This window comes from Rhea pennata, chromosome 18 (assembly GCF_028389875.1).
Source record: "Rhea pennata isolate bPtePen1 chromosome 18, bPtePen1.pri, whole genome shotgun sequence".
NCBI classification, from domain to species: domain Eukaryota; kingdom Metazoa; phylum Chordata; class Aves; order Rheiformes; family Rheidae; genus Rhea; species Rhea pennata.
Genome location: NC_084680.1, coordinates 13,720,392 through 13,741,955, shown reverse-complemented (window position 1 = coordinate 13,741,955; position 21,564 = coordinate 13,720,392). Strand labels below are relative to the sequence as shown.

Here is a 21,564-nt window from a genome sequence, read left to right as displayed (position 1 = left end):
CAATGAGATTGGCCAGGCGTGATTTGCCCTTTGTAAGTTCATGATGCTGCTTCCAAAGACCTTCTTGTCATGTGTTTAGAAATGGCTTCTAAGATTTGCTCCATAACCTTCCCAGGGACTGAGGTTAGGCTGACTGGCCTGCAGTTACCTGGATTCTCTCTTTCACCCTTCTTGAAGGTGGCCTTTTCCAGTCATCAGGATCTCCTCCAATTGCCATGACCTTTCAAAGATGATAGAGAACAGCTCTGCAATGACATTGGCCAGCTCCTTCAGCACTCTTGGATATATCCCATCTGGTCATATGGACTTGTGCATGCCTAACTGGATTAAGTGGTTCCTAACTACCACGCCTTCTTTCTCTGTCAGTTGAATTTCATTTTAAAACAAAATAGCTGTATTTCAAAAAATTCAATGAGAATTACCTAAACTTACTGCAAGACACACAGTCTTTATATTATGCATGTTAAACACATTGTTGAAATTTTGTACAGAATGGACCAGAAACTGTGATCAAAATCAAATATATTTTCCAGTAGCCTTTAAGTCATCGCACATACCTGTCCAACCATATATACAACACCTACCCAAGTATAAGAAAGAAATTAAGAGTGATATCCATTGGTCCTTCATAGATCATTAAATTCTAAGTGAATTTAAACCAAGAGTATTTAAGTATAAATTAATATTTTAAGCATGTGACAAGAAATATCTAGCAAGTTCCTAACTTGAAAATATAAATAAATATTAGTAAAGTGACAGGATTTGTGTGTGTGTCCTAATCACTTTCACATGGTTAGCATATAAAGTCTGCTTGCCATGCTGGAGTTAATGCTAGGTGATGACTGGACACCTCAGCTGATATGTTCTGGCATCCTCCAGGACTACAGCTGCACATTTACATATGCAATGACCTAGATTTGCATTTGCTATCACAACCTATCAGACCTAATTAAAGTAATGGAGCTTTCATACAGGCTAGAAGATGTTTGATTACAGTATAAACTAGAGAGCATGCTCAGGCTACACCAAATCATATCAGAAAGCGCCCTATTGATTAGGCAGCCCATTTCCCCAAATGTCTATTTAAAATTAACCTGTTCTTACGTTTCTTTTTGTTAAATGTAAGTAGACAACTCTTCTAGATACTGTTACAAAGAACATGCTCGGCACACCTAATAAACATTCAGCTCCTCAGCAAACTAGTCCCATGGTCTGGCCTTAATACACCTTTCACTTACTTCATGGCTTTTGACAAGGGAACTCCCCTTTTTTCAAATCCTTCCCAGTTTAACTGCTAGTATTTTCCATACAGCTGGCAAAGAACCAATACCTAGCCATTCAAATAAACTATGATCTTTATTTCTGCAGTTCTTCATATGAAGATATAAACTGTGCACACAATTAAATACTGCCATCATCTTCAGACCTATCCACCCAAACTAGATTTTCTCACTTTCAAGACAGATTCAGGCTCAGTGAGGAGTTAAAGCTTGTATGAATATAGAAGAAACAAGCACCTGTTTCTGCAGAACAAATTTCAAGCACAGTGATGGAGCTTAAAGAAAATAAAGTAACTTTTGGAACTTTACAGACACTATGAAAATTCAGCTATTTGAACCCTTGTACTCCCAGGGCAGCTGCAGGAAGCAGAAGGTCAGGGAAGAACTAGTTTTGAGACAAAGGCTGTTCTTTGTCCACACAATGAAGTCTCATTCTTCTACAACTCCATAAAAGAAAAGAAAAAAAAAAAAACCCAAAGATTAAAGTCAATTAATTCCTCGTTCAAATAAAGAGGCTATTCATTTTTAAGAAGAAATGCAGAGATTATTCCCAGAACAAATTATTCTGGCATACATGTTCTCTTTTAGATGTAATCATTGATGCAAGAGTAAAAATTTCAGAGCTGGCAAAAGTATGCAATGACAACGTCCAAATACTTTAAAGCTTAAGTTAGCCAGAACTTGCAGGCTCCAATTTTGGTGTTTTATGAGACTTTCTGCCAAACACCATTAGTAAGGTTTTATAAAATTAAAAAATTCTATGAAATGAACTCTTTAGAAGCATGAAAGATAAAACGACTGAACATATCTGCTGCAAAGATAAGATGCTTAATTAGAGATGAATAGAAGTCTGTACACCAGATCACAAAGCAATCAAGGCAGATGTGGAGGGGGATGGCACGGAAAAGAAACCATGGTTATACTTGCTCCTTGATAAAAGTGTTTAGTTTCCGCTAAAGTTTCTCCATGTTTTTAGGCATGTCTGTTATAGTGGCACCAAAGAATATACTGAACTGTTTTCCAGACTTAGAGACACGTTTCTCTCTTAAGGAAAAGCCAAGCTTCTGAGCTACGAACGCTGCATGGCTAGCCTGCCCCTCTTCATTCAGCGATGCAGAGAAGCGGGCGAACCGAGGCTCCTCCACTCTCGGGAGCCCCCGCTGCCCACGCGGGCGCCTCGCGCAGCCCTGCAGCACAGGGCACGGGCCGCGTCCTCGCCAGCCTGGGGTGCCAACCCCTTTCCCAGCCCGCCCCGAAGAGGTGGGCCAGACGGCGCAGGTGTACCAGCCGGGACCTCTTCTGAGCACGCAGAAACACAAACATGCCAAAATTTGCAGCTGCAGAACGTCAGAGACAATTTTATCCAAAAGCTTCATACATAATTAGAGCTACAAACAGGCAGGACAGCCACATAACTTGAACAGAATTTTTAGTTTTTTTCAAATGAATAGTTGTAGAGGCAGTTAGCTCAGAATTACAGACATTTGGGGATTGGAAGAGTATGAAACAACTGCTCCGTACAAAGAATTTCCATCTCTATCTAGAACAATTAACGTTTGGCCAACAAATTCACTTCTTCATTCCTATCTGAATACAGGGCAAATCTTGAATAGCCCTGGGAGTTTCCTGCAGCAGGAAACCTGATGTTTCAGAGAAAGGGCAATACAGACAGACTAGACTCAAAAGACCAGAGAACAAATTATCGGCAAAATGCCAACACGATGTAGGACAGTTCCTGTATGATTCCTTCTCCCAGAGGCACGTAGAAAACCAAGTCTGAAAAAAATGAGTTGAAAAAAATGGAAAAGTCCTCTGCTAATCACACACTGTATAAACAAAGCTACTAATGATTATTACTAATAAATTCAGTTGTTTTATTCCTGCCTGATTGGCATGAGGAAAGCCAGTGCTAGTACTAAGTGTGTGCAAGTGACTACAAGGTCAGAAAATGTTTAGACTGATTGCAAACAACCTAGAAATTATTAAAAATTGGTTAACCAATGGTTAAAAAGTCAGACATGACAATCTTTAGATGCTAATAAAAGCATCTTTCCTGTAAAGCCATGAAATGAAATACTCTTTAAAGAGTGAAAACATACTTGCCCAATTAATTTTCTGAAATCTCATTAAAAAATTTAGCCCAACTAAGTCATACACTTCTGACCTGAATTTTAATTATCTTTATGCTGCATATAAGATTTTTTTCTGATATTTGTAATGCACCATTAATTTTAAAGCATCAGTTTCTTTGCTTCTAAAGTGCCTACTTCATCTGAATGACATTTACCGTAAACTGATTTCACCTTTAAAAGACATCTGTGATAGTAGATTGGGAAGCGTTAGCCCCCACAGTTGAACATGTACACATTATAAGCAATGATTTACTTCCCACATCAATGTTTCAGATCTCTTTATGATGTTCCAAATTGTACACTCATCTTCATTCAATAACATCTATCGGAAAAGAATTTTGTATATTTTAAGATTGGAATTCCAGTGTGGGTTTATAAGCCCACATTAGAACAGACTGATTTAACAAAAAAAAAATTTTCTTCCAAGCTCACCAACAGACTAGGAAACTGTTGAGCTTTAAAACATGGATTATTAGTCAAACAGGTAGTTCAGTAGTTGTTGAAGAATGAGTTTTTCACTTTGCAGCTGCTAAACGGACTACATAATCCTCAGAAAACAGCCTGAACCTGAACTGTTACTTGGAACGTAGAGTTTGAAATTCAAACGAAGTTCTTTAGCAAAGTTCTAACATCTCTGTCAGCGTATATTTGTACTAGCTAATGACAAGCAAAGAGAAACGCTAGCTTTGAAATAGCAGACCAAGCTGGTATTTACATCAGCAAAGAAGTTCACATTAACAAAGAAATAAGCTCAGCACTTTAGGAAATGATAAACTGAAGACCTAGATGATCTACCTCAAGTTAACAGACCAAAATTAAATTACAATGAACAGTTCTATTGCTAAAATGTTTAATAAGTATATAAAAGGATTGTTTAAAAGTAAGTTATTATGTTTATGTAATAAAATGTTCAGTCAAAAATTACAGGTCCATATTTTTATATCACTGATTTACACCTCAATGAACTTTACTTCTTATTGCTATAAACTTCAAGCGATCTTGAGATGTAAATGATTGACACTTTCACACAGGAACACTACTATAATACATTTTTCTTCTTTTCAACAAACTTCATTGGAGTAACACTAGGCAGGTAACGTAACCAGAAGTTAATTTATTTAGCCTTTTTTGAATTTAGATATCCATTTATTCTAATTAGAAAACTTCTAAATATGAAGCTCTATTGCAAGTCATAAGGAAAACATTAAACAAAACTCTATAAATAGTGCAAATGAGTAGCTAGGGATGGCTCTAAGATAACACTGCAAGACTTTTGTGGCAAGTTTGAAAAAAAAAAAAAAAAAAAGACATTCATACCTTGTGTATATCTACAGCTTATAAGAAACAAATACCAAGGAATTAAAGCAGAATTACTATATCTCCTATAGTTCAGTATAGTCCAGAATTACTATATTTCTCCAGAATACAAGTCAGGTGGACTGGAAGCAGAAGAGCTAGGACAGCAACTGCAAAGCTAAGCTGACGCTTACGGTTCACACAGCGCAAAATCACCACCTCACCTGCGCTGCAAGGTCTTCTCGACTTCGCTGCCAGAAAGAGCATCGCACAAAAGTGTAATCTTATTACTAAACCACAGTAGTTAAAGAAAGACAGGAGGAAAAGCCTGGGACATGTACTCACAGCTCTGTACTAACTAGTTACATGACGCTAGGCAACTTGCTGTCTCCAACCTTCATCTGTCAGAATGAAAAAAAAGTGCTCGAAGAAGTGGAATAAAAATAGGAGGAGCACAGTCTTGCACTGGTCCATATAAAAACTTTCTCCTCATCTGATAATCTCTAAAATCAAATTGCATCTGTTCTACTTAAGCTTTAATTCTGTCATGCCTGATACACTTCTAAAGTTTGACCCAAACTTCCTTCATGAGTCTGTCTCACATGCACAAGCTATTACATAGCATGTCTACACTGCTTATGCTTGCAGAATAAAGAAATAATGCAATTTTGTATACTACCAGGTAATTAGTACCAGAAAATTGAAAATGGTATGTAATTATATTCACGCAAAGTGGAAAATCAGAAACACGTAAAAAGCAATCATGCCATGCCATGCCATCAATGTTATGCAGTCTGTCCTTTAAATATTAATTTATTTATACACCAAGTTTCCTGAAGAGGGGCATTTTTCAATTCCCTAGTTTCCCTATATATCTTCCTAAATATTCCCTGTATGATTCCCTACATATTGTTACTCAGCATCATATTTTTAAAGACAGCAAAAACAGAAGAAAATCTTTGCTGCGTTCCTATTTCCAACCTAGCTCACTCTCAGAGTAGTTAATGTACTCAGAAACCTCCATTAACACAACCAGAATATTAACAAATTTAAGGGGCGTTTTCACTAAACAATGACCACACAGCAAAATGAGCCCGCTCAGCATCAGCGTAACAGCAGAACACAGATTATTAGCTACTAATTACACTTAACTATGTCATTACAAATTCTAACATGTGCTCCAAGATGCCATGAACGTATCTGCTGCACAGGAACACTTCCTAATCTTGTTCATGAAATAATTACAGGGGCTCTATCCTGCCAAATGAGGCAGTAATTAACCCTAATTGCTCAAAATGCAACTGGCTAATTCTAAGAGATTAATCAAGGGGATTCGATTATTATTAAATGACTTAATATGACAAATTAGTACATTAGGAGAGGGGGGCTTTGCTCCATACAATGTATTTTCAAAGCACTGCTGCACAAAATACATCCATCATACCACATGTGCAGACAGTTTACTGTTTTTGCAAATCTTATACTGTGTTTTCATACAGCTTTCCTAATGATCTTTTCCTGTTTAAGGAACCTTGAACACCACCAGACTGCATACTTAGGATGACAAATTAACACCTACACTCCCCTCCCCAAGGTAATATTAAACTAAAGTCCTAGAGATCTTCTCTCTAATGCCTTTTCCACAGTGGTTTTTGTTTACTCCTTACAATACATAACAAGTAAAACTTAACTTTTCTGATAAACAGTCAAACATTCTACAAAAGACAAGCAGCCAGAATTCACAAAATACAAATTTGATGCTCAGAGTGAAAAGTACTGGAGTTGCTTTGAATACAGGTTTAACTTGACTTTTATCCCAATTCTGTAGAATGTGCGTGTAGAAATAGAAGAACCACTGTAACGAAACATTACAGAAGTTTAGATAAAATATATTGCAGGAAAAAGATTCCAGGGACTCTCAGGACTTAGTCAGAGATGCTAATGTTTCATGTGGGATGAACTTTTTTATATATATATATATATTTAGTAATTACCTCTTCAGCATTTATTATTAAACTATGCAAGGAGATAAATAAGTACATTTATTCACTGACACTGAAAGAACTGCTTTTCTTTGGTCTTTTCTTTACAGAATCAAAGAGCAGAGAAACTGAACACAGTACAAGTTTTTATAAGCTGATTTTAAAATATCTGCTCTAAGCAAAACTGAAATTATTTCCTTTTTGTCTCATTACCATCAAAAATCGGAAACTCTGTCTGGCTGGCAAAATCCAAAACATGATAAACTTTAACTGTTATAATCTCAGTATAAACAAAAGGAGGAAAAAGAAAAAAAAAAACTTAATACTAACAATTCCGTAGGCCTTTAAAAAGGCAGAGAAGAAAACAGTGAGGGAGAAAAAAGGCGAGACCCACTGCACTTACCTGAGGATCATGCTGATACTCTTGTCCCGGCAGCTTGCACAGAGGATTGTTCTGGTCCCCTAGATGATGTGGGTGGTTATGTTGCCCTTCCATGGTAACATACCAAATTCTGCCTTACAGCTCTGCGGGAATTAAAAGAAATGACAGAGAAAGAAGTCTTATCATTGTTAATCTAGCACTGAAAGCAAAAAACCCCTTCTAGGGGTATGCCTACATGTGGTTGTACAGTGAGACAGTGAGAACCAATTCCTCCCTTTTTTCCCTCTGATAGACTCATGCATAAAATTTTGAAAAAAATGAAATCTTTATCTACCACAAGCCCCACAAAAGCTTTGCTTGTCACTGATAGACAAAAACATGTACACTGATGAATGCAAGCTAAAAGAAAGCAGCAACAGGTCAAGCATATTCTAACTCTTGAGAGAGAAGAAAACAGGAATGCAGGTATCAGAAAATATTCCTGGTTTTCAAATATACTTTTATAATAAGCAAAATAGCAGGAAAGGGCTTTTTTAAGAGTATCTTTTGGTCACTGGTATGTTACCTACCAAAGACATGACTTTTGTCAAGTCAAATATAAATTTTGCAATAGCAGTTGGCATTACTTCTAAAACTACTGAAATAATTCTTTTTTTCTCTTTCTGGAGACTACTATGCTGCTGAGAAGAGAGGATTTTTTATTTATTTGCTTATTACTAAATGAAATTTGTTTCAAGTCTTACACTTACTTGCACATACTGAGGATGGCTGAGAGGTCCTAAACCAATCTCAATCTTGGAGAGCAAAGAAAAGAGGTTTTGAAGGTGTAAGGTAAGAAAAAACGCAACACACAAGCTATGCAAGTAGCTCCTCAAACAACTTAGAGCCTTTCTGCTCTGACCAGGAAGTAATTTAACTGGAATAGAAACTGAAGATTTTTTATGCATTAAAGATTCACCTGCCTTTTGGAAGGTCAAAAATGAATCAATCTCAGTGGATCACAAAATACCACTTTCCAACCTATTCTGAAGCATCGCACCCATCTCTATAAGCCAGAAAACCAAAATCTAAGTTACTACCCTGGATTATTTGGCTGGAAATTTATACAATATATGGCACAGACTGTAGCACTGGACCACAGTTCTAGTCTCACTGAATTATGCCCACAGTGAGATAGATGAGAGATGAGAAGAGTAACTTCTGTTTCTGACTGCATAAATCATGAGAAAAACTTCAGGTTCAAAGGAGTTGTGGAGCTTTATCCCTTGAGCCCAGGAACTGACCAAGAAGAAGCCGTCAGGAAAACATTACAAAATCCTTTGATAATGATGCAAACAGATGCAATTAGCTAACCCTGGCACTCAGCAACCACTACACAACAAATTATAGCAAATGGCACATTTTCAGACTGGAGCAGAGGAGGATGAACCACACAGAACACAAATAACCATCTCACGTTCTTGCAGTCCTAAAGAATTTCCAAATGAATCTTAGGCGACTTGCTTTAAAGCATTCTGCTGTTTGAAAATCCGAGGCATACACAATCAGACGGGATGCAAGACGATGTGATTTTCTTTAAATCACATTTGTTAAATTCTGGCTTGGAGTCTGCATCTTCTAATCTTCCATGATACTTTAATTTCTATGTTAAACCGCATTCAACCTTCCACGCTTTCTCCCAGAGACAGTAATAAGCAATTTAAACGTGGGAATCACCAAAGCTTCCATTAAGACTTTGAAAGGACTCTATTCTGTTACTATATTTGGAATAATAGTTATTCATCTATTCTGCTACACACTCAACTATGAGAGCTGTGAAAACTAAAAAGCTTTAGGTTTGGTATGTTTTTTGCTATAACACAGTGTAACTGAAATGTATTAATAGCACCTGTGTAAGTATGCTAGGTAAATATGGTATCTCTTTATGAAACTAAAACTAAAGAATATATACAAGTCATTTGTTTAACTCATTTGCAAAAACAAGTTAAGCCCGAATTCTGCTTAAAGACAGACAACACTCCAGGCGGGGGGGAGGGGGAAATCACCATCACTGTTTGCAGCAGTCCTCCATTTTCATCCTAAAATTGCCCTTCACCCTCTAGAGATCAACTCAATCCCCCCACACACATTTTTTTAGCCAAAGACCTCATTTGTAAAGTCTGGAGTTGCAACACAAAAGGAAACTTAAACTTCCGTTTATGCTGCCAGTAGCACAGTTGGTGAAAAGAACTGTAAAATCCAGCATCTGTAACATAAAACTTCTAGACATCACATTTGGGTCTACCTTGAATCAATATAACACAGCTCAGAATAAGACTATGTAAAAGCTTCTGGAAGGACAAACAGAAGGGAGAGCAGAAGGAAGAAGAGACAATAGTACTTGGATGATGGCTCAAAAAAAAAAAAAAAAGAAGAAAAAGAAAAAAAAAATGAGAGCAAGCCTAATCCTGCCTAACACACATCAGCTAATCTAAATCTAAAGGAATCTAAAATGCAGCAGCCCCACGCAGCCACGCTGACAGTCTGCTCACCTTGCAAGCTGGACCATAAACTATCAAGTACCTGGGATGTTGCCAGAGCAGGAACTCCACCACGACCGCAGATCAATGAATCCCACTCCGGACTCGGGGCTCTACGTGGATGGGAGCACGAGTATAGTAAGCAGACCACCACCGAGGACTTTTTCATGCTTTTTTGCCTGAAAGCCTTCCTGCCGCAGCTCCCGGCTGCCTGAGCACGAGCGCCGGAGCTCCTCTAGAGAAGAGCAGCTTGCCTGGAACTGCCGCGTCGCAGGGCCCAGGCCGGACCCCTGCACTAATCCTGCCAGTTCCTCAGCTGCTCGCGGGACACGTGTGCAGCGGACCGAGCACTGGTTGGAGACACTTCCGGGGCCAGGCTCCAGCCCGCGGAGCAAAGCTCGCCCCCAGAACTGCGTTGTGAGCGCGTCCACAACGCCCCAAACCTCCTTCCCCCAAGGGGGGCTGGGCGCAGGGGCGCCCCCCAAGCCACGCCTCGGGCTGCCGGCCGCTCAGCGCCCGCGCGGCCCCGGCAGCGTGCCCCGCTGCGGCGGCGCTGCGGTTCGTCGCGCCCGCGCCCAGCGGGCCGCGGCGAAGGGTGCGGCTGAGCGGCCGGCACGAGCAGAAGTTTTTCTTGCAAAAGTTTTGGCAAATATTCACTCAGTCAAAGAGCAAACCTGATCTCATTAGTGTATTAATAGTGTGTGCCTGGCACTTGGGCAATGACTAATTCTTAATTTGAAATACAGAAGTATTTAAAATATTTGGGGGGGGGAGGGGGAAGAAAATACGGTGCAGAAGAATTTCTGCAGCAAGTTGGGCTTCCTTCTTCTAACAGTTGTCAGCTAAACGAGCCTTTAGCTCTGGCAGATCTTTCCCAACACCAGCTCTTCTCATGTTCTTAAGTGTATGAATTCTCACAACAATAAACAATTTAGACAAGTGCTTTCAAATCAATATTTAGCATCAGCACCAAATCAACCATCACCCAGACAGCCACCTAAGTCTCGGCGCCTGTGACGCTGCACGGGCCGTACGGGCTGCCCGCGTGCACGTAACGAGGGGGAGCTGCGGTGGCAAGGTAAGGCAGGCGGAGCCCACCCTTAGACCAAAGTCACTTGCCTGTTTTCCCCACAGCACTGCCGACGCGCTCAGGAGCGGGGGATGCTCCCCACGAGGCAAACGCCACGGCTGCCGCTTCCCCAAGCTACAGCCAAGCAGCACAGAGACGGCGCAGGCGCCCGCCCCGCGCCCGGCATCGCCGGCGCTCGCGCTTACGCGGAGCGGAGCGCAAGCGCTCTCGCGAGGAAGGAGCGGGAGAGGCAGAATACCTACAGCATTTGACAGGGTTAACGCATGAGCTGCTCTCATAACAAACGTTTTTCAAAATCTGCCCTATGAAACTCCAGTGGTGGCAGAATAATCACTGATAGTAGGAAGAAACCCAATTTTAGCATTCCTTCACTATCAGTCAGGGGTAGGCTTATCAGTAACAAGTGGCTATTTAAAAAGCAAAAATATGCCTCTAACATTAAACTGCCAGACAAAATTTCAACCTTTCATCAAGCTGTCAAAACTATCTTAATTATTTTATTGTTGATGATTTTGAGTCAAGTTGCTTACTTATAGGGAGAGCAGAACACAAAATCCTTTCTTTTCTAAGCCCACTAGCACAGGGCAAGGCCTGCCGGCACGGACCGAGCGCCTCGCGCTACGCCGCCCAGCTCCAAAGGGCTTCAGAAACTCCACGTTCGCAGCCTCAAGACACGAGGCACGTCCACGCAGCGCAGGGGAAATACTGGGAGTCCAACACTGATCGAGCACCTACTGCATCCTGCCTTAGGAAAGGAGCCACGCTCAAAAGGAGAGAGGCAGTTACTCTGAACAGGAGTCTGCAAGTCGTCCGCTGACCGCCTGCGGCTCCGGGACGCTCCCAAGGGAAGGAGGGCCCGCGGAAGCGCGGGGTGCGAGCGCTCCCCATACGGCATTAGCCAGCAGGAGCGAATTAACAGCTCGGGGCAGCCTGGCTGCCACAGCGCGTACAGCGACGCGCTGGGCCCAGCGTTTGGGTTCGGTCAGCGTTGGTTTGAAGTGCCGCAGCTGGAAGCCAAGGAAGAAGTAGGGACAAAATATCAGGTTTGAAAAGAGATCCGGCCCAGCTCACATGACAGCGGCCCCGAGCCCCACGGCCGCGGCGGGAACAGCGCGTCCCGCTCACGCCGCCAGCGCTGCTATTCTGGGCCCGTGCTGGCAAGGGCCCGCGATAGGTAGGCTCGCGGCTGTCCGCGGCACGAGCTTTCCGGGAGGGGCTGCAAAGCGCAGCCAGCAATAGCAAGGCACTGCGCGACGCCGGGGCGGCGCGCGGACCGCGGCGGGCCGGGCTTCGGCGGAAACAGCGGCGCTTCTGAGATGCTCTCTCTAAAATAATCCGGCATCAAGCAAACGTTCTAGCTACGGTTTTAAACACGAAAATGTTGAGCAGGGAACACTATGATGTCTGATATAACTACTTAAAACTACTAGCTTTCACCCCCATTCCAGATACTCTTGCTCTCTCCTGAGAAAGTGATTACACCTGGAGCTCGTTTTACTAGTACTGAGGCTGGTTTGGACACTATCTGTAACATGTTGCAAAGGAGCCCCTCCAGATTACTGAGAAAACACATAACCACATAAGCAAGAAATAGTTAAATCATTTTTTAGCCACCCCTTATTCTATCTCCCTATTCAGGCTACATAATCTGTGCATTAAATAAGTTATCCCATGGAATCCAAAAGCCACCAGGAAACCCTTATCTGTAACTTATAGAAGCACTCAGATGCTCATATGCCACCTCGTTTTGGCTACTTAGATTAGGATGGAGCTACCACATGCTGGAAAAACAGTTTCTGCATGCAGTATCATGTGTACGTTAACTATGTTGTAGCTTCCTTATCACAGTGGTTAAAGCACATATAGCCTTAACAACTAAAGAACATATTAACTGGTTATCAACGAAGCATATCTTAATGAATTTTCCTTTTAATTACTTTCTTTAATAGTTGGAAAGACAAAAAAAAAAGTTTTAGCAGCCTCTGCTCTTCAAGAAAATTATTTCTTTTACCTGGTTTTTGGATTGTAATACGATTTATTTCTTTAATCAAAGTTCTTGATTACGAGACAGTAATCAAGGTGATAAGAAGGAATCAAAAAGGTAGAGAAGGAGGCAAGATCCAACGGTGTCCCCATTAGTTACAGGCAGAAGCGTCTGGCACGACACCACTTCCACAAATGCCCAGCAATGCTGCTGCCCTGGCCACAGGCTGAACAGCGACAGCACAGCAGCTACAAATGCGAAGCACACCTGAAATTTTCACATTCTTATAATAAATACATAGGCTTCTACAACAATGATTTTTTTAAAACATAATCTCACAAATACAAATCATCCATGTTCAGAGCTCTCTCCTAAAAAACCCAAAAAACAAAAACAATAAACAACACTCCAAAACAAAAGCACAGATGGGAATGTTACGAGGCGAAACAGTTAAGCATCTATGGCTCCACAGTAGCAAATAAAGGTTCCTCCAAGAAATCTCAACTACGGGTCTCATACCAGTGGACATTACGTCTAAACATAAAACGGAAGTTTCTTCTCCTTGTCTAATGCAGCCTTTGACAAGCATGACAAGAGGGTGAAAACGAACCTACTGCGCTGGTGTATTGCAGGATGTAATTCTACAAACAACTGGACTAAGATCAACAAATCACACTTTACATCACACTTTTCAGTAGTAACACTATCATTGACAAAATATAGCACCAAAGAAATAAAATGGGGGGGGGGAGAAGCCAGTCAGCTCACTGGAGCCAGTGAGCCTCCAGATTTGGTCTCACTTCCTTATTGCTGATTTTCTTGCAGGCAGGGGGGAACATGACACAGTTCCAGACAAATAACTGAAGAATTTCTCATCTGTTTCAACAGCCAAATACGACACTAGGAAATAAGACACGAGGTCTTGGAATAAACTCACTTAACATTGGCACGTTTTCACTTTAAATTGTTCTAGTTCTGTACTTTCATTTCTCAAGTGACAGGCTTTTTATTACCACTTCCAAATTTCCTAGGAAGCTCTGCACTATTAGACAGTTTCAGATTGGGTCCTGCCCATGACAGTAAATTAAAATGTATTTTTACATTGCACGAATCATGACATATCTTTCCAAAAAGCGGATAAAGGAACAGGATCTCATCATCTGCAAAAGGCACTACAAGAACCACCTAACACCCTTTAGACATCGCAACAAACACTCAAGTTAAATATCTCATGCATGTATGTGTCCAATACACTTAGGCCTCAAAAATCCACATGGATAAAACCCAGCATTGTGTGCAATTCATCAAATCTCTTGCAGTATGCCCAGCTATTGAAATCAGATATCCACCCTGATTTAATCAAAACTGAAACAATTACTTCCCCCTCCAGAAAAGCGATGATCTGTTTTGGGAACTATCCAGTAAAAATGAGCACAAATCAGGGCAGCTGGGGTTCCAACCGGAGATGAGTGGCGCGGACGCTGCTGGTCCCCCCCTACTGGCACATGAAGCACATGGAAGGTTTCTCGGCTGTTCCACTAACGGAGCTTTACTTAGGGAAATTCCAGCCAGACAGCGTTAAGGATGGCGTGACTGTTGTACTATTCGGGGTCAATTTTAATTAGCCAGGTAAGCTCCAAATTGGTTGGCTTGGCTGCCGACCAGTCTAATAACTTCCACAACGCATGACACTGAGATTGACAGAAAGAATACAGAGTGTCACCAGTGCAGGGTCGTTTCCACCGCGGAAGCTTACGGTCGTTCCACACGAGCAGAAGCAGCGGCCTCGGACGCAGGCCGCGTCTCCTCCACGAGGACGGGCCGGCCCGCGGCCCCCTCCCCGCCGCTCCCAGCACCTCAGCTCTCACCAACGCAGCATCCACCAAAATGCTCAGTCACTGAAACGCTGCTACGCAGCCACATGGTATAAATAAAGCAAGATACACATTGTGTTGGTAAAGCTTTAATTTTCTAATAAAAGATACTGAGACAGTATATACCCACATACAAAAAATAGCAGCTCCTGTATAACTGGATATGCTGCCTACATAAATACTTGCTGTGATCTTAGTGGTGCAGGGCTGTTTGCCTTCACCTGATCCACTGGGGATTTTGTTTCTGGAAACAAAGGAAGGGTGTAAAAGATTTCCAATCAAAATCGGAACCCAATTAAAAAAAAAAGTTTTAAAAAAATATAACTGAACCACAACATAAAGCTGCTTCGCTTCTCCCAAAAATCTGAAGTCAAAAGTTTTGAAAATAATGCACTGAAAATACTTAAGATAACAAAACCTTCCACTCAATATTCTTTGGGTTAGTGTCTCACTGGTTGCAGGCAGGACGGTTATTAACAACTCAGAATAAATTTAATAGTAGGGAATACGACCACATAAACCCTGAATGAGATGAGCAATTCATTCTCTCACACCATAGCTTTATGTAGATCTGCCTACTACCACGTGCCCCCCATTTCCGGGGTGAAACGATGCAAAAAGGGGAAACAAATGTCAAAACGCTCACCCCAGAAGGAAAACACCCTGCGCCAGCAGTAACACAAGCGACTGGCACCACAGTCCCCCTGGCAGCCTCCCGCAGCACCGCTATCGTCACGCCTCGGGCGGTGCTTTTCACCGGAAACCGGGAGCTCTTACGGAGCCGGGAGCGAAGGCAGGCCCGGCGGCGGCCCGGCCGGCCCGCGCGGCCCCCGGCGGCTCCGGCCCCGCCACCGCTCCGCAGGGACGCCTCCGCTCGCCGCCCCCGCCCCTCCGCTCCCGCACTGAAAGCGGTCGAGAGCAAAGCAGGGCCGCCCACGCCAGGCACCCGAGCGGCGTCCGACGGGGCTCCCTGCGAGCACGAGCGCCCAGGGCGCTCCGCGGCGAAGCCCGCCGTCCGGAGCGACAAGACACTCGTCAGCACCTCGGCACCGAGTCTCACACCCCAACTGCCCAGGCGGCAGCTCCCCTCCAACGCAGCCTGGCAGACAGCTGGGACCAGCCTAAGCGGGTGGCACCACGTGTCCCCGGGCGCCTCAAGCCCAACTGCAGCCCAGATGATTTGCTCCCAGACGGGTAATCAGCGTGGCAGGCCTGCACGCCTCAAAAGCGGACAGCAAAGGAGCAGCATGAGCACTCAGCGTTACATCCATTTTCTGCGCCAACAACGCTCTACCCCACGGCAAGGCATGGCCAGCTGTGTCCACGCGCCCGTGGCCCGCTCGGCAGCCGCCCCCCGCACGGCCTGGAGCCAGGAGACTCGAGCAGCTGTTCAGCTGGTCCCAGCGGCACGAGGCACGGCCACGGGCCGCGCTCCCGAGGGCGCCCTGCCCTCCTGCGGGCCCTGTCCTCCTCCGGCTCTTGCTGCAACACTGTAGAGCCTTAGCAGGGGATGCTTTTGGAGAGACTGAATGAACCACAGAAGCTATAGCTAGAACTGCCACAAAAATTACTTTGCAGAATGAACTGCAGGATTTTTCTACTTCCTACCACGACTTTTCCCCAACTTCCTACTCTAAAAGCTAGATGACTTGGGAGTCTCAGCATTCCTCGCTGCAACATGAGGGCAGCTGTGCCCTTTCTGGAAATGTTAAACGGCTTTTTGCACTTGTGAGCTCCTCTAATGCCTTCAAGTACAATGTGATATAATAGCGCGCACACTGTTAAAAAAATGCATAAGATGCAATTGCTTATATATGCTTTTTTTCTCAACTACTATCTCCTTCTCATATCCTCCCCCTTCCATATCCCCATGAAGTGGGAGATGAGCAGCTCTATTTGGGCAAGAGTAGCTGGTGTAAAAGAAAACAAGAGAACAGAAATCTCATATAGTTCCAGAAATCCACAGGTTGTTTAAACACAGTCAGGTATATTACTTAAACCTCCGCCCAAATTTCCACCTCTGTAATACGTACAAAGAATTGAGATTAACTGACAATAAAAACTGCCACAGCACATAAAACAAGCAGGTTCCTAGGTCAGCTGTTGATACCAAAGCAGATACTTTGCAGGCAGGAGTCAAGGTTCTCCAGTCTCTCATGAGTGATAAGCATGTTATTTACTGCAGACTCCCCAAAAACACACAGCAATGCAAACTATTTTACAAAATAACCACAACCACGACAGTAACACTTTCTTCCTCTCTGCTGCCCAATAATATTCTCTCTCTTGCTTTCTCATAAAATAAATCTGTCAGGATACTATATGAGATTACCTATATATTTAAATGATGATCTTGGCTTATGATTACATTATTGCTCTAGTTCAGGGTACGTGTTGTGGGGAAGGCAGTCCAATCCTAGGAGAGTATTATTTTCGAGTGACTTTTATTGTCCATTATCTTACAGCATTTATGTCACAGCTATGATGTCTGGTAGGAATATTTCACAACAGAAATATCTTTGTCGTTAGTATTCTCATTGCAATTTAGTCAGATCAACCTTTAAATCTCATCCATCATACTGAAGAGCTTTGGCAAAGCAGGCACAGTAATATATGCTTCCATGCAAAACCTAATTACAGGCTAGGTTAAAAAGCCTACCCCATTCCTTCTGCAGTACAAGGTGACAGGAAATCCCGAGCATCCCTTGCTTTCTCACTCTCCCTTTTTGCTGCTGGAAGTGCATAACCAGTTCATTACAGCAGACTGATTCTGTCTAGCACATGACAAACTTACTTGAACCTAACAATTAAACTTCTGACAGTGTTTCCAAAAGCAGAGTATTTACTGTAAATGCTTGACAATTTTTTCCCTCTCTGCTCATCTCTCTCAACAGTCACCTTATGATGACTGGAAATTACCATAAGCAAATAGCAGTTTAACATCCAAAAAAAACCCTCATGTTAATGTGAAATACACACCTGCCAACACTGAAGTTAAAGGAAAAAAACATACGGAACGCCACTGAAGTGCAGGAGACAGGAGAGAAGGCTGCAGGAGCTGGTTAAATACTACAATTTACTTTTAAAATGGCTCAAAAAGAGTAAGGTCAGACTTGCCGGCAAATGGTACAGCTGGCTAGAATATACGATGGTAAGGCTGATCAGAAAGAACATAAGCCCTGTGGACAGAGGACTATCCGCTTTTTCTTACTAACAGCTGGCAATATGAGCAAAAATTTTCAAATGTGAAGTGCAGATACACCATCAGTCAACAGTTTCACAATCTTCGGCTTAACGTTACAAAGAAACCAACCCTATTTATCTGAAAATGTAACATAGCATGAATTTTGTACACCTGCAAATGCCAGGAAAACACAGAATACATGGAAGCATGAACAGACTCTCAAAAATAGTATGTTAAGATTTTCTTATTACACAACTTTGTTAGTGTTACTAATACCATCCACGACCAAAGAGCTAATATATTATCTCATTTAATTTTACTTGTCCTCAGTGACATAATCACTAGAAGACATAGGAAAACGGGCAGAAATCCGCTTTCCCTTCAGCGAAGCTTCAAGCAGGGGGGAATTGACTGAGTTCAGGAACTGAGAGACTGGACAGTAAAGCCAAAAATATTTTGCTCGTGAAACGAACTCTTTTTGGGCTGCGGGAAACAAGAGCGCAGCTCAGAGGCCGTTAACAGCCTGCTCGCAGCTGCCAGCGAGGCAAAGGCAGGGCCGGCGCGCTGACCCGCAGCCCGCCGGGCGGCCGGCGGCCCTCGGGAAGAGGAGCTGGTCCGGGGGGAAGCACCTTGCGAAACAGGCTGCATCCTCGGCTACAGACAATAATTGTGTATCAACGTATAATTTTCTTTATCAATAGTTTTAAGTACTAAGGACTCTCCATTACATTTTTAACTCAAGCTTTCCTTAAATTTCAGCTCATAAATTGGTGTTTCTGAAGTCTTTCAGAAACTTATCCTCATCCAGCCTTAAGTAACTCATATTAATAGAAGTTAAACACACACCAGATTACAGAAATGACCTCATAATATGAAAATACAAAAATATATTTATACATCTGTAATTTTACAAGCACTTACTTCCCAACCAAAATGCAGGAGCCAAGTCACAGCCCTCAGCAAAAACTGAACCTGAAATTGTTAGTCTTCTAAAAAATATAAGCAACAAAAAAGCCTATAGACCACTGACCAGAAAAAAAACAGAACTGAAATCTTTTAGTATTTTAGTCACACGTTCCATTTTTGAGTGTAGGGATAATTTATCCTGAGAGCAGGTGCAGACGGGGTTGTGTTAAGACTTTGTGCAGACTCTACTAGAGTTTCAACAGCGAGGAACAGAGCGCAGGCCTCCTGAAGACACCCAAATCCATTAACTGAGAATGTCTGAGTGAAATGGCTGAAAATCCCTAAAGCTTTTTCTTACTGTTATGTCAATAACTGATGTTCATTAAACAAATGCTGTGACAGCCATTGTAATTCGCTGTTCCATACCTAGAAGCAAAATGACATTAAGTCAACAAATTTGAAACTATTCAGAACAATCTCACTTGAGATGTCAATAAAATCCAAAAGCTTCCTGCCAACAATTAAATATCTGTGTCAAACTTCCAATTCTTTCCAAAACCACTCCCTGCAGCCAGTTCAGGTCCATATTTGCGTTTTTAGCAAAACAGATTATCTTTTCAAATATTCTGTGTTCTACTTCTGGGGCAACACCTCTCATGTTCAAACAACTTCAAAAGAGCAAGGTCTGCCACAGTATTCTCCCCTTCTCACTGTATCACTATGTCTCAAGATTTTACTTTAGTTTATAAAATAAATTTGATAAAACGTCACACACACTGATTACTTTCATTGGCTCTCACTACCACCCAGTAAGGCAGTCACGACCTTACTTCGGGTTCCGAAGTCCCTCACTGTTCCCATCCTGTTTTCTAGAGGAAAGAGGTCTATAGGTTGTCCCATATGGCTACAAACACACCAACAGCTCTTAAACAATTATTATTTTTCCCCTTTTTTATTGCCCCACCAAACACTCTTTCTTGTGAGCTATCTACTCTCTTTGTAGTGTGTGACAAGGGTTTGGAGGAAGTATTTAATCTGAGTAAGTTCATACTTTTTATGTTGTAAAATCGGTTTCCTAGAACTTGGTCCCAAATCAAAAGATAAATTGCTTTTAAGTCTCCTGAAAATGCTTTAAATACTATGTAGCTCAAGCCATTCATTACCGGATGGTTTCACGTGGCTCCTATTAAACAGTCCTAGGACCGGGGCCAAGAGTACTTGGTGATTTATAGTTATGACTAAGTAATCAATGTGACAATGAGATAAATGTTCCTTTTTACCAGCCTAACCGGACGATTCCTATCTCTTATTTCACTGCACTGAATTTCCTACTGGAACACCACAAAAATATTTATGTACAAAGTTTGGGTAAGACTTAGATAAATATCAGATACATATTCACAGCTAAAATTGAGTACTGATAGCTGTCAGCTACATTTAAAGTGACAACAGCTCCTCTGAAGAAAGATTATACTGTAAATATCATACCGCAACAGCAGCTTGCAATTTTTCCCCAACTAGTTTTCACTTATGTATGTTTCAGATAAAGTAAGATGCCAACATATCATGATTATGTTTTTCTAGGTGCAATTTTGAGCCTTATAAAGGTGTTCATTATATTCATTTTTACATTCTTTGCAACATCAGAGGGAGACCTCTCAGGCAACTACTGGACTTAAAGATAAACACATGTTAAAAAAGAAACAAAACAAAACCAAAAAAATTTCCATATATTTAATCTACCTGGAATTTTGCCATATTGATTACTAAGCATGCCACAGCTTGCTTACCTTTTAATTTGTAATACAATCAAGCTTTCAAGCCTGGAGCCAAATTACATAAGAATATTTCTGTTATCCTTCTCAAAATTCATTCATTTCTGCTGAAAGAAAAGATTAAATACAGGCAGAAAATAAATTCATAGCATACACTGTCACACAAACTGCAGACATTTTCATATCGTTAAACCGTAACTGAAACGAGCAGCATCACATGGAGCTACGGAGCGTGCACCGTCTGCACCAGCGCACCGCCTGCATCAGCCCGTCGACTTCATTATCCCACCGGCTGCATCATCCTCCTCCTGCAGCAAGGGGCAGGCGACTAACCGCACGGAGCAAGCAAACTTCCTGAACTGCCAGCAAACTGCTAGTCTACATATGTGAAATAAAAACAGTTCCCACTCTCAACTAACAACTTGAGAGCTCTTGTAAAAAAGAAGAGCCAAAATCAAGTGGTAGGAAGGACTAATGGTTCCCCAGCTACGACAAGAACACCTGATCTTGGCCAATCCCTAAAATAACAAGTTTCTACCATGCACAAGTAAGACCACAACCAACCTTCCCAGCTCATTTCAAGAGACACCTCTTGCAAAGAGCAGCCTCAAACAAGAGCAGGAGCAAATAGATCATCTTGCACCATCAAGCTTTGGGTTCCGCAGACAAAACAGAAGTAACATCCAGAGCTCAAAAACTTCTAAGCATGTCTGCTTCTCCAATCCCAAATTTGGATGTTTTAACTGTTAAGCCTGAATACCTTATCATAACACTTAATAAAATGAACTCTCAATACTTTTTTGTGCAAAAACATACATACATGATTAGAAACACTGACAGTTGGGAATGATAAACATCTTTTAATTAACACTCTTCCAAACACTTGACTAATATCAACCTCACAAAAATACTTCTGAAATATTGCTGTAATCTCTCAAATGTCTAAGGTAACCTCGGGTATGCCAAAATAAGAGAGAAAGTCCATATTAGATGGACATAAAATCCAGGAAACCTGCTGTAACCACTCTGTTCACGCAGTTATTCTCTGGATCTATTAATATGAATGTTTGAAAGGATTAACAGCCAACACTTCTGTCTCAAATGAAGGGAAAAGGGAAGGAGGAGAATATATATGCTCACTCAACTTCAAAAATGTCAGA

General features: G+C 42.0%; 1 protein-coding gene across 8 annotated transcripts in view; it reads right to left on the bottom strand.

Annotated features, from left to right (window-relative positions):
• The window catches only part of NEK6 (NIMA related kinase 6), a 143,761-nt gene that overhangs the window by 39,230 nt on the left and 82,967 nt on the right, over nt 1-21,564 (bottom strand). For 7 of the 8 annotated variants that reach the window (XM_062591089.1, XM_062591087.1, XM_062591083.1 and 4 more), the window contains exon 2: nt 7,094-7,215. In XM_062591089.1, coding sequence (XP_062447073.1) covers nt 7,094-7,186 — 93 coding nt within the window. In that variant the 5' untranslated portion in view covers nt 7,187-7,215. Of the gene's footprint in view, nt 1-7,093; nt 7,216-9,634; nt 9,659-21,564 lie in introns of those variants that run through there. The other variant, XM_062591088.1, reaches the window with a different exon arrangement.